Source organism: Coffea arabica, chromosome 7e (assembly GCF_036785885.1).
Source record: "Coffea arabica cultivar ET-39 chromosome 7e, Coffea Arabica ET-39 HiFi, whole genome shotgun sequence".
In the NCBI taxonomy this organism is placed as follows: domain Eukaryota; kingdom Viridiplantae; phylum Streptophyta; class Magnoliopsida; order Gentianales; family Rubiaceae; genus Coffea; species Coffea arabica.
The window spans coordinates 4,339,932-4,351,833 of NC_092323.1; the positions used below are offsets into that span (position 1 = coordinate 4,339,932).

At 37.2% G+C, this 11,902-nt stretch overlaps 2 protein-coding genes across 2 annotated transcripts; both read left to right on the forward strand.

Moving 5' to 3' along the window:
• Window positions 1-5,363: 5,363 nt before the first annotated feature.
• On the forward strand, window positions 5,364-7,857 carry LOC113702070 (protein COBRA-like). Its single transcript, XM_027223033.2, has 4 exons — window positions 5,364-5,715; window positions 6,520-6,599; window positions 6,858-7,314; window positions 7,626-7,857. The coding sequence occupies exons 1-4, from the start codon at window positions 5,622-5,624 to the stop codon at window positions 7,688-7,690; spliced, it is 696 nt and encodes a 231-aa protein (XP_027078834.1). The 5' UTR covers window positions 5,364-5,621; the 3' UTR covers window positions 7,691-7,857.
• Window positions 7,858-10,675: 2,818 nt separating this feature from the next.
• On the forward strand, window positions 10,676-11,634 carry LOC113700715 (uncharacterized). Its single transcript, XM_027221171.2, has 2 exons — window positions 10,676-10,927; window positions 11,232-11,634. Exons 1-2 carry the CDS (start codon window positions 10,815-10,817, stop codon window positions 11,395-11,397), a joined length of 279 nt encoding a protein of 92 aa, XP_027076972.1. The 5' UTR covers window positions 10,676-10,814; the 3' UTR covers window positions 11,398-11,634.
• The last annotated feature ends 268 nt before the right edge of the window (window positions 11,635-11,902 follow it).

The following is an 11,902-nucleotide window of genomic DNA, read 5'->3' on the forward strand; positions in this document are numbered from 1 at the left end:
TGGAATGATGGCAATGCTCCTGCTTCGCCAAGCAAGAAATTTGTCTCGCTTGGGCCGAACGACTCCCTGAAACTCAACGGGGCCAACCATGATTTCCTCACGTTTAGAGTTTCTGTATGCTCGGATAAAGCATACGCTTGACTTTTTCTTTCCCAAGCAAAGAGTAGCACAAAAGAAAATATACAAAATGAAGCTTTATTTATGGCAATAAACTTTTTTAGTTTTCCCAAGAAAAGAAAAACTTAAAAAAAATATTCAAAGTGCATTAGTGCAAAGAGTCGGAAATTGTTGATTCCTCGGGTAGCCATCCCTCCAATACTTGATGTACCATTTGGATTGACGGAAAGGAAGGGAAAGGAAAGGAAATGATACCGATGGCAAAGACAGGAAAGTGGCTTCTATCCATCTTGTTTGAGTTAAGCATGGAAGGAAAAGAAAGGAAATACTGAAATTTTCTTTGAATCAAAGAAGGAAAAGAGAGGAAAGTAAAAGATTAAGTGTTAATTTACTAAAAAAGATAGAAAAAAATTGGCTTTTTAAAAAAATTTAAATTGTTTCAATTAATTTAATTTTGTTTTTCTCCATTCTCGGCCACTTTTTGGTGGTAAACGTAACTCAATAAAACAACTAGACCTTTTCCCTCTGAATCATTCCGTTTTCCTCCTCAAAAATCAATCCAAACAACAAAAACCAAATCTCTCTAATTCCTCTCTTTTGTTTTCCTTCCCATTCCCTCGATCCAAAAGGTGCCTATGTATAGCTGTAAACGAACCGAATCGAACCCAGTATCTCATGTTTGAGCTCTGTTCGTTAAGCGATTCGAACAACGTTCGTGTTCGTTCATTAATTTTCGAACTCCAAACTTGTGTTCGTGTTCGGCTCGTTAAGCAAAGTTCGTGTTCGAGTTCGTATTCGACTCGTTTAAAATAAACGAGCCGTTCGCGAACATGTTTGAAATGCTTGAATCCAAATTATTTTAAGTCTTAAGTATGCCATGCAAATCATTAATCATTCTCAAAAATAATGAAAGCAACTAAGTGACTAAATTCTATTATTCATTAATTATATAACTAACATTAACATAAAAACAACAAATAAAACAAAGCAATTTGCCCTCCAAATATAAAAGTCCAGCCATAAAATTAATTCTAAAATTTGTCAAATGATAATTATGTTCATGTTCGCGAATGTTCGTTAAAATCGCAAACATACTCGTGTTCGCGAACGTTCGTTTAAAGTGTTCGTAAACGTTCCTTAAAACTCGCGAACATGCTCGTGTTCGCTCGATTATTAATCGAACAAAAAAATTCGTTCAAACTCGGTTCGTTTAAGGTTTTGAACGAGTCTTTCACAAACACGAACGAGTCGAAACGAATCGAGCTACCGAACAGCTCGGTTCGTTTAACAGCTGCAGCCTATGTCCATGATGAAGTCTTTTTATCTTTTCGGTGATAGAAGGAGGCTTTTGTATGGAAGCGCCCCGGGTAAGACTGAAAATTATGATGGCTTCACTTTAGAGTAATAAAAATTAAAATAACACATCACATTAATGTAACCCAAACAAGGTTGACCATGGGCCTAATTTTATACTACTGGAAGCTAGCCTATACAACTGAAGGCCATGGGAGGTACAGATTCAGTTATGAAGAGGTCATTATATCAGACTTTTACGAGTTGCTTGTTTCTAGTACTACTGAGTAGACTGATCCATTAAGTGTACCGGAAGCAGAGTTTCTGAAGCCTAGAAATGTTGGGCTAACAAGTAGATCCAATCTTAACGGCCCATCAAAATCGAAAGTTAAAGAACGCCGAAACTCCAATTGAGAACCCATAGCCTAATTAACTAGTAGTGCCAACTGCCAAGTAGTAACGTTTAGGGGATTGATTAGTGGATTGTAGGTGTGGAGATTTTGCTTTTGTTTATCCGGGAGGAACACGTGCACGTGATATCAATTGAGCTGGCTTCGCACTATCTTCCAACGCGGATTAAAAAGCAAACCCGTCAAAGTAAAGCTAAGCCACCACAGTATCTTGTTAACTTCACTATAGAAAGTAGGACTGATAAATTCACATAAAATTCTTAGGGCTTGTTTGAAAAGCAATTTTTTTTAAAAATATTGTTACGTTTTTTGTGAATATATTTTTTAATTATTTTTTATTTCATTTGTATTAGTTTATTACAAAAAAAAATTTTAACAAAAAATTCAAAAAAATCCAATCCAAACATGACGGTACAGATTGACAAAGGAAATGCGACAAAGAAAATCATCCTGTTATTTTATTTGTTTACGTAAGGTGGAAAAAAGGGACAATGCGGGGCCCCCACCCCGACTTGGTCATATCATTTGCCCTTTTCTAAACTTCTTTGTTTAGTAGTATAATCTTAAAGCCACCACCGACACTAGAAATGCGAAATGCGTTTAATTTGTTAATCATTAAAGGGCCAAGTCTCCCAATCATCCATCTTATTAAAAAATAAAGGGAGAATTGTAATTTTTGTCCCCAATCTATAATGTATGTGCGAAATTATCTCCAATCTATTTTGAAAATCAATTTTAGTCCCCAATCTATTCAATTTTGCACTAAAGCGGACAATTGACGGAATCTCTTCAATTTCAGTCGGAAATAAATCACGTGAGATCACGTGCCGGCACCTAAAACCCCTTTTTCAATTTTTTAATTTCTAAAATACGTTTTTTAATATTTTCACCTTTCTCTTGCCTTTTGTCTTATTAAACAAATACATGAAAGGAGTAATCTCATAATCCAAATTACTCCTCTTGTTGGCCGCCGCCTTCAAATCTCCAGAACCCACAGCACGAGTAAGAAGCTCAGCTTGGCCTCCAAGTCCAAGTCTCGTTCTTGCTTCCATTAATAACTGAGATAATCTGCAATCAACGTCAGAGACGGACCCAGTTCAACTCCTCTGCACAAACAATAGGAGCAGCAGCAGCAGCAGTACTACTTCATAAGCAAGCAAACAAGCAGCTGAGAGAGAAGAGCGGATGATAATAATTGGAAATCAAAGAGATTATACAAACCAAATCATAAAGGGATTATACTGGCAAGTATATTATTTCCCTATTAGCCATTCTTCACCGTTGAACTGGAATGAGCATTCAATTGAACCACTAGTATATTATTGGTAGGTCATGCTTACGGTTGGAACAGACACTTCATCGGTGACTATAGAATGGGCCTTATCTTTTTTGCTCAACCATTCCAATGTGCTAGACAAAGCTTGAGTTGAATTGGATGCTCAAGTAGGGACTGATCGATTGGTCGACGAACATGATCTATCCAATCTTCCTTATCTTCATAACATTATTTCAGAAACACTTCGGTTGTACCCAGCAGCACCAATGCTAGTGCCACATGAGTCATCCGATGATTGCAAAATTGGGAGATACAATATTCCGCGAGGCACAATTTTGCTAGTTAATGCATGGGCAGTTCACAGGGACCCAAACGTTTGGGATGATCCAACAAGTTTCAAGCCAAAGAGATTCGAAGGCTTGTTAGTTCAACCATCAAAGCTGATTCCATTTGGGATGGGAAGGAGATCTTGCCCTGGTTCTGGCCTAGCATAGCAGGTAGTGGGTTTGGCCTTGGGATCTCTAATTCAGAGTTCTGATTGGAAAAGAATTGGCGAGGAGGAGATTGATCTGGCTGAAGGGACAAGAGTATCCATGCCAAAAGCCAAGCCATTAGAAAAAACGTGTTTTAGAAATTAAAAAATTGAAAAAGAGGTTTTAGGTGCCGGCACGTGATCTCACATGACTTAGTTCCGATTGAAATTGAAGATATTCCATCAATTGTCCACTTTAACGCAAAATTGAATAAATTGGGGATCAAAATTGATTTTTGAAATAGATTGGGGATAATTTGGCGCATACACTATAGATTGGGGACCAAAATTACAATTCTCCCAAAAATAAAAAAGCAAATTACTACAATTGTTACGGAGTTCTATGTTTTCATTTTATTTCAACAAGGCAAATACTAATCTTTGTGCAGTTAACTAAGAACATATAGTATATGAATTTTTTCTCTTTATAAAGTTTTTTTTTGGTTGTCAAAAAATCCTTCACAATCTAGATAATTCCATAAACTGTTCAATATGTATCAATATATATATATATATATATATATATATATATATATATAGAGAGAGAGAGAAGAATGATGAAAGTTGAAGGTAATACATGCGAGTTGAAATGAAAAAATTATAGCCAGTGGTTGATCTCAAGGAACGAGTAACTACCCGCTGATTGTGGAGTTTTTTGTTTTTTGGAACCAAATTAGGACACATTCATCCTTCCAATTAAAGGTAAATTAAGATACATTCCGTGTTTAATTCTCTTTAGAGAAAAATCTTTTGTCCCAGTTTCGGCGGCGTCGGCAAGTGCGTACTAACAGCTCTACCTGCAAAATTCAATGCCCTTGATTACGACGTAGTATCTTCCCAGTCTGACCAGATGAAGTATTGTCTAATGTTTTAACAATGGGAAGGGGGAAAAAAAATTTGAAGAAGAAAGATTTAAATGGTTCGGTTTGATAAGTGAGTTTTTTTCGGTGTTTGTCTAAAATTTTACTATAGAAGTTGTAGAAATTTTTTTTAATATTTTGAAATGTATAGTCTAAAAATTTTAAATTTTTTTTTAAGATTATTACAACTAAAATTGTTAAAAAACTTGTAGCGGACAAACTTAATCAAAAATTTGCTTGCCAACTAAGGCGATTATTGTATTTGAATTAAGGATACCATCACTGGCTACAAACAATGTTTTTTTTTTAAAAAGGAAATTGAAATACTATCCAAATCATTATTAAAAAAGAAAAGAAAAGGAAAGAAAAATCCAGCATGATTTAGGAAAGAGGCACCCAAAAAAAAAACTCTCCCCATCCAGGATACATGTATGTGGGGCTCGGTTTACCTTTTCGATGTCCTTACCAGTTGGGTAAATTTTTTTTTTTCATCACAGTGGGTATCTGGGGTCGAGAACCGGTTACCGTACGCCCCAACTAATCCCACTGTGTGATCGCGAGAGGCTGCCCGACATCATCGATCAATGGTAACGACTGGGATTCGATCCTTGGTTGGTGGCTCTCACCCAACTGGGCTCTCACCTTACCAGTTGGGTAATGTCTTCAGCTAATTTGGTGTACTCTGTTTTTTTTTTTTTTTCTTTTTCTTAGGAGGTATTCTCTGGTTTAATTGCTCAGCATTCCTTTCTCTGTTTGCAGTTTATGAATGGTTACTGAAAGGAAAGAATTATAAGCCTACAGACCATTATGAAAGTGACATAACTAAATACTATTCAGTTTGTCATAATCACTGAAACTATTACGAAAGAATTCTATGACCAGCAGTGGTTAAAGAAAGACTTGCTCAACAAAGTCCACAGAAGCCTCTTTAAAGTAGTAAAGCTCCATGTGCGTGAGTTGAGGGAGGGAGGGAGCTTAGGCATAGCCAGGTAGTGTTAGTGCTGACCAGAGACAGCTCACCACCGCGTTTTCTCTCTCGCTTACTCTTTTCCCTTTGCTTCTCGACCAACATTCACTTCGGTACCAGATCCTGAGCGGTGGCCAAACAAGAAAGCTTGCTGCTGAAAACAAACATGGATTCTTCCTGCTTTAGATCTCTATCCAAATTTACAGCATGTGCCATTGTGGTGCTACTTTCCCTTTCTTGCTTCAGCTTTACCACGACAGGTGCGTCCATTTCTTCCTTATCTCGTGTAATGATTCTAAATTCGGGAATTTTCTGTTGCTTCTTGATTTTGATGAAATGGGATTTTGACAATTTTGCAAAGATGATTTTACTGGTGTGTCACAATTATGTGACGGATATAGCAACTTGGTTAATTGGTCGAAGAATGGGAGAATGCAAATGAATTAATCATCAAGCTCAGATCTTTTTGTCTTTCCATGCAACTCTTTGCTCTCTTTTTAATGGGTTTTTGGGAAACAGGATTTCTATATTCAGCTTGTTTGCTAGAGCCTTGGTTTGAATACAAGATGCTCTCTGTTTTGTGATTGTCTTGCGGAAATGACAAGAAGAAGCACTGGCTTTATATCTTCATGAGCTAGCCTGGAATTTCTTGTTCAAGTTTGATAGCTGATTGTTTGAGACCCCAATTCTCAATTTCCATACTTGGTTGATGTCACATGAAGGGGAGATTTTGGGGTGCAAAAAATCGAGCCTTTATTAAACGATTTAATTTTGCACCTTAGTCCATGGAGTTGTTCCAGAATCAAGTAATACTAATTTAAATTATCTGCCAATTCTAGCATTTAGTTGGAGTGACGAACTATGTGTGGCACGATGTGATAGCAGGTGGCTCTAATTAACTCTTTGATGTGCTACGTTGTTTCTTCTTATATTTGCTAATAAGTTGTGACATCTAGAGATGTTTAAAAACTCAAGTAGGAGTTTAGTCTTCTAAAATGGTATGTGAACCAAGAAGATTGATGTTGATCTAAATCTTTTCTCCGCCTTCCCTGCCTCTCTTCCAGAAGCTTATGATGCACTTGATCCAAACGGGAACATCACGATCAAATGGGACGTTATGGCTTGGACGCCAGATGGCTATGTGGTATGTACTCTCTTTTGTGTACAGACGGGCACTAACACATTCATGTGCACAGATGAGCACTACACCTGCATGTATTGTTTATGACTTGACTTGAGAGCGCAAGAGATCTTAATTTGGACCCATTCTTGATGTATAGGGATTATATGGCCTAACTGCAGTATTACACTCTAATGGCACCATGTTTTTAGCAACTTTAGTTGTAATGTTGTACTTGTAACTTTTGCTGCATTAACTGATTTAATAAAATACATTTGCCAGGCTGTTGTCACAATGTTCAACTTCCAGCAATATCGGCGCATTCAGGCACCAGGTTGGACTTTGGGATGGACATGGGCAAAGAGAGAAGTCATATGGAATATGGTGGGAGCCCAAACTACAGAGCAAGGTGATTGTTCAAGATTCAAAGGGAACATACCACATTGCTGTAAGAAAGACCCAACGGTAGTTGACTTGCTTCCTGGAACGCCTTACAACCAACAAATAGCAAATTGCTGCAAGGGAGGTGTGCTGAACCCATGGGTTCAAGATCCAGCAACTGCTGTTAGTGCTTTCCAAGTTAGTGTTGGTTCTTCAGGAACAACCAACAAGACAGTTAGGATGCCTAAAAACTTCACTTTAAAAGCACCTGGACCTGGATATACTTGTGGACCAGCTAAAGTTGGTAAACCTACGAAATTTTCCACCGCAGATGGAAGGAGGACGACACAGGCAATGAGTAAGTCACCACCCTTTTTGTTATTTGCTTTTAACACGCTTGTTTATGTACGTTGTTATTCTTGAGGCACCAGCACAATAGCCAAATTCATCATGCACTCGTTTCTGTAGAAAGCATTTTAGAATTTAGAGATGTTGTTGAAGATTTGAAAATGGTTGATTGCATTATGGTGGCATTGTGGAGACTGATGGAAAAGTGCATCAATTCCTAGTCATGCTTGCAATTAAAAGTATCTTCATTGTGTAACTGAAGGTAAATTTCTATTTTAGCCTCTAAAAGATCTGGTTGTAAATGATTCTCTTGTTATGCAGTGACATGGAACGTTACGTGTCGGAACTGGGAAAGCAGGAGTTTGAATCATCAAGTAAAAGGCTAATGAGTCTGGAGCAGAATGTCGGTGTTGGTGTCATTCCAGTAACCAAGAATTCTGAAAATAATTTGGGAGTGTTTGGATACCAAAATTATTCTAAATAATATTTTGCTTGTATCACAAACACATTTTTTAACCTACCTTTTTATATTTTCAATCACTTTTTTATCTCACATACATCATATCACAAAAAATGTTACAGTAATTATTCCAAATAATATTTCAAATAATACACTATCCAAACAAACCCAACAGAGACACCGCAACCAACTTGAGAAAAGCTCAACTTCTCTGGGATTTGATTTTTTTTTTCTGTTTGTGTGTTTTGGGGGGGGGGGGGGGGGTTATAACTTTGTAAACAGCTACTGTAACTATTTCGTTCCAAATTCAGCTGATTCACCAAGTAGTGAACGCTAATTTCCTATATAAATGTCTCAAATCGCAATTATCCTAACAGCTTCTCATGTTAATGTGCCAAATGCATGTAAATTTACAATGTAAAAACTGAATTAGAAATTAGTAGATTTTAAGATCGCATGCAAAGCTTGTTTTTTTTTTTCCTTTTTGAAAAAAAAGAAAGATTGCATGGTGGTCCGACTTGATGCTTTCCACTTTTCTTGGCATGGTGGCAATGCTCCTGCTTCGCCAAGCAAGAAATTTATCTCGCTTGGGCCGAACGACTCCCTGAAACTCAACGGGGCCAACCATGATTTCCTCACGTTTAGAGTTTCTGTATGCTCGGATAAAGCATACGCTTGACTTTTTCTTTCCCAAGCAAAGAGTAGCACAAAAGAAAACATACAAAATGAAGCTTTATTTATGGCAATAAACTTTTTTAGTTTTCCCAAGAAAAGAAAAACTTAAGAAAAATATTCAAAGTGCATTGGTGCAAAGAGTCGGAAATTGTTGATTCCTGGGGTAGCCATCCCTTCAATACTTGATGCACCATTTGGATTGACGGTAAGGAAGGGAAAGGAAAGGAAATGATACCGATGGTAAAGACAGGAAAGTGGCTTCTATCCATCTTGTTTGAGTTAAGCGTGGAAGAAAAAGAAAGGAAATACTGAAATTTTCTTTGAATCAAAGAAGGAAAAGAGAGGAAAGTAAAAGATTAAGTGTTAATTTACTAGAAAAGATAGAAAAAATTGGCTTTTTAAAAAAATTTAAATTGTTTCAATTAATTTAATTTTGTTTTCCTCCATTCTCGGCCACTTTTTCGTGGTAAACATAACTCAATAAAACAACTAGACCTTTTCTCAGCCTTAGCCACCAGTCTAATTCGAACCTTGCCTCCCACCAAATTGCCATATTATGTGGTCTTTCAAAAAATCCAGGCGGGTGCGTTGTGCATCCGTTTGGTTCGGTGGTGGTTCTGTCCTCATCGGTCCCCCGTAGGCTCAATTAAAACTCCTCGTAGTTAGATTAGAATAGAGTAGGAGTAGGGATGACGATCGATAAAAAAAAAAAAAAAAACTAGACCTTTTCCCTCTGAATCCTTTCCTTTTCCTCCTCAAAAATCAATCCAAACAACAAAAACCAAATCTCTCTAATTCCTCTCTTTTGTTTTCCTTCCCATTCCCTCGATCCAAACGGTGCCTAGGTCTATGATGAAGTCTTTTTATCTTTTCGGTGACAAAAAGAGGCTTTTGTAAAGAAGCTCCCCGGGTAAGACTGAAAATTATAATGGCTTCACTTCACATTAATAAAAATTAAAATAACACATCACATTAATGTAACTTTAATCCTGATATTTAGCCCATACAACTGAAGGCTATGGGAGGTACAGATTTAGGTATGAAGAGGTCAATATATTAGATTGTCACGAGTTGCTTGTTTCTAGTACTACTGAGTAGACTGATCCATTAAGTGTACTGGAAGCCTAGAAATGTTGGGCTAACAAGTACATCCAATCTAAACGGCCCATCAAAATGGAAAGTTAAAGAACCCTAAAGCTCCAACTGAGAACCCATTGCCTAATTAACTTTGGATCCCCCCCCCCCCCCGGATCCCCTCTCTCCTCCCGGGGGCTCACATTGACTAATTGTCGTCCTGTTTAAGAGCCGTGGCATTTGATTGTCCGCAAAGTGGAGTAACCCATCGCGTTGACCAAAAAAAAATTTATTAAATAGTAGTATAAAAAAGAATTAATTTTCTATATATTGACAATATATACATTTTATATATTGACAGTATATACATTTTAATCATTAAATGCATGAAATTTGAATTTAAAATTCAAATTTTGTATATATGTCGTACATCCAATCGTGATAGTGTATACACTGTCAGTGTATATAACATTTACTTTATAAAAAATTGTAGAGTATACACTGTCAATATATAAACTATTACTCTATAACATCCAATCATGATGATGTATACACTGTCAGTGTATATAATATTTACGCTACAAAAAATTGTATAACGAAGATTCATTAGAAGTTGTAACAATACAAACACCCCCCCCCACCCCCCAACAAAATACACACAAAAAAAAAAGAACAGCAAGAACAATTCTGGTGTTTATGTAGGAGTTGCACACGTGCGTTGAAGCAAATAAGCAATTTGGGTAGGTTCACTGTTTGGTTTGATGTAATTAGAAAGAAATAAATTGCACAGCTAGCAAATAAAAGAATTCCAGCGTCCTCTTTTTGGTTTTGGGAGGAATTAATCCTTGATAGATTTAGAATTAGATAGAGGGAGACATATTTCTGAATTCTTCAATCCATTCTGATATCATTTCCAAGAAAGAACAACCTAGTCAAGCTTAGATTATGCCCAAAAATAAAAAGAATAAAATTACCAGAAAACAAGAGGCTAAAGCACCTGGTATTATCGAAGTCAAACCTTTCAAAGTAGCCCACTGAAATTGCAGATTTCCTTCCAAAACTGGGAAGTTAAAACAAGCCACCATTCCATCCCTATCCTTGTTTATTCCGTATGTTAGACGTTCTTTCACATTTCACAAGCTGTATAAATATATATGTGTTCATCCATTCATTCATTCATAGTCACACCATAAGCTTCTGAGCATAAATTAGACGCTAAACCCAAGCCACATAAATATTTATTGCAGTATATTTGTTGGAGGAGAGGCAACGCCAAAAAGAAAAAGCAATCAAACAACGAAATGGGGCGCTGGATCAAGCCAGAGGTTTTCCCTCTCATGGCCGCAATGAGCTTCGTTACGGGGATGTGCATCTTCCAGCTCACAAGGAACGTCCTCCTCAACCCTGATGTTAGGTGATTAATCTGTACAGTGCAGTAGTTTAAATTCGACATCTATGTTATCTGTTCCCCCATATGTCATGTCCTTACCAATTGATATTGACACGTTTATTTGGATTAATCTCGTCTACACTGATGCTAATAGGTAAAAAAAGATGCATGCCGTCCATGCATGTAAAGATTGAAATTCAAAATTAATTTGGAATTAGGTGACATGCATCCGTAGTATGCACACTTTTAGCGTATACTGGATCAAATTCTTCTTTTTCACCGCGTTTAATTACGTTAATTTGCGCGCATGTGGCTTGGCAAATTTAAGAGTGGACAAAGCTCACCGGAAAACAGCGGTTCTGGAAAACCAAGAGGAAGGAGAGAAATACGCCCAACACAGCCTCCGCAGGTTTCTTCGGACTCGCCCACCTGAGATCATGCCTTCCATCAATCGCTTCTTCGCCGGAAATGAAAATATGAAGGGGGATCAGTAACCATGGAGTTCCACAAACAAATCACTCAAATTGTTATGCGTACGTACGAGCCTTTGCGTCATTCTTCTGTGCCATGTAATCTTTTTTTTTAGGTTAATTAATTAGGTTTTGCCAGTATAAGCATGTTTTGTTTTGTTATTTTCCTCTCTTTCTAGCTGTATACAGAGCAGCAACAACAACATTTAGTATAATCATGGATAACAACATAGTTACGGCTGTGTGATCGTTTTGGCCGAATCTGAAAAGGTTTTGTATATAATCATGCTTCTAATTAGACTTAGTCAACTAATTAGTTTTCAACCATGTCCTAATTATCAAACTCCTTAACTCCTTTTCGTGGAGTAATGAGTGCGTCGCTTCGACTTGCCTGCTGGTTTTCCAGCATCACTCACTCGGTTGCATGCTTCAATTTATTTGGGGGCCTCCAAGAAGATGATGTGATGAACCTGAATTAAGTAATTGGGAGTTAAGTAATTTCGGTACGTAAATAAAGAGAAAATAAACA

Coding starts and splice junctions, on each gene's coding strand:
- LOC113702070 (XM_027223033.2), top strand. CDS start 5,622: ATGGATTCTTCCTGCTTTAGATCTCTATCCAAATTTACAGCATGTGCC. Junction 6,600..6,857: donor GGACGCCAGATGGCTATGTG/GTATGTACTCTC, acceptor TACATTTGCCAG/GCTGTTGTCACAATGTTCAA. Junction 7,315..7,625: donor GAGGACGACACAGGCAATGA/GTAAGTCACCAC, acceptor CTTGTTATGCAG/TGACATGGAACGTTACGTGT.
- LOC113700715 (XM_027221171.2), top strand. CDS start 10,815: ATGGGGCGCTGGATCAAGCCAGAGGTTTTCCCTCTCATGGCCGCAATG. Junction 10,928..11,231: donor CTCCTCAACCCTGATGTTAG/GTGATTAATCTG, acceptor GGCAAATTTAAG/AGTGGACAAAGCTCACCGGA.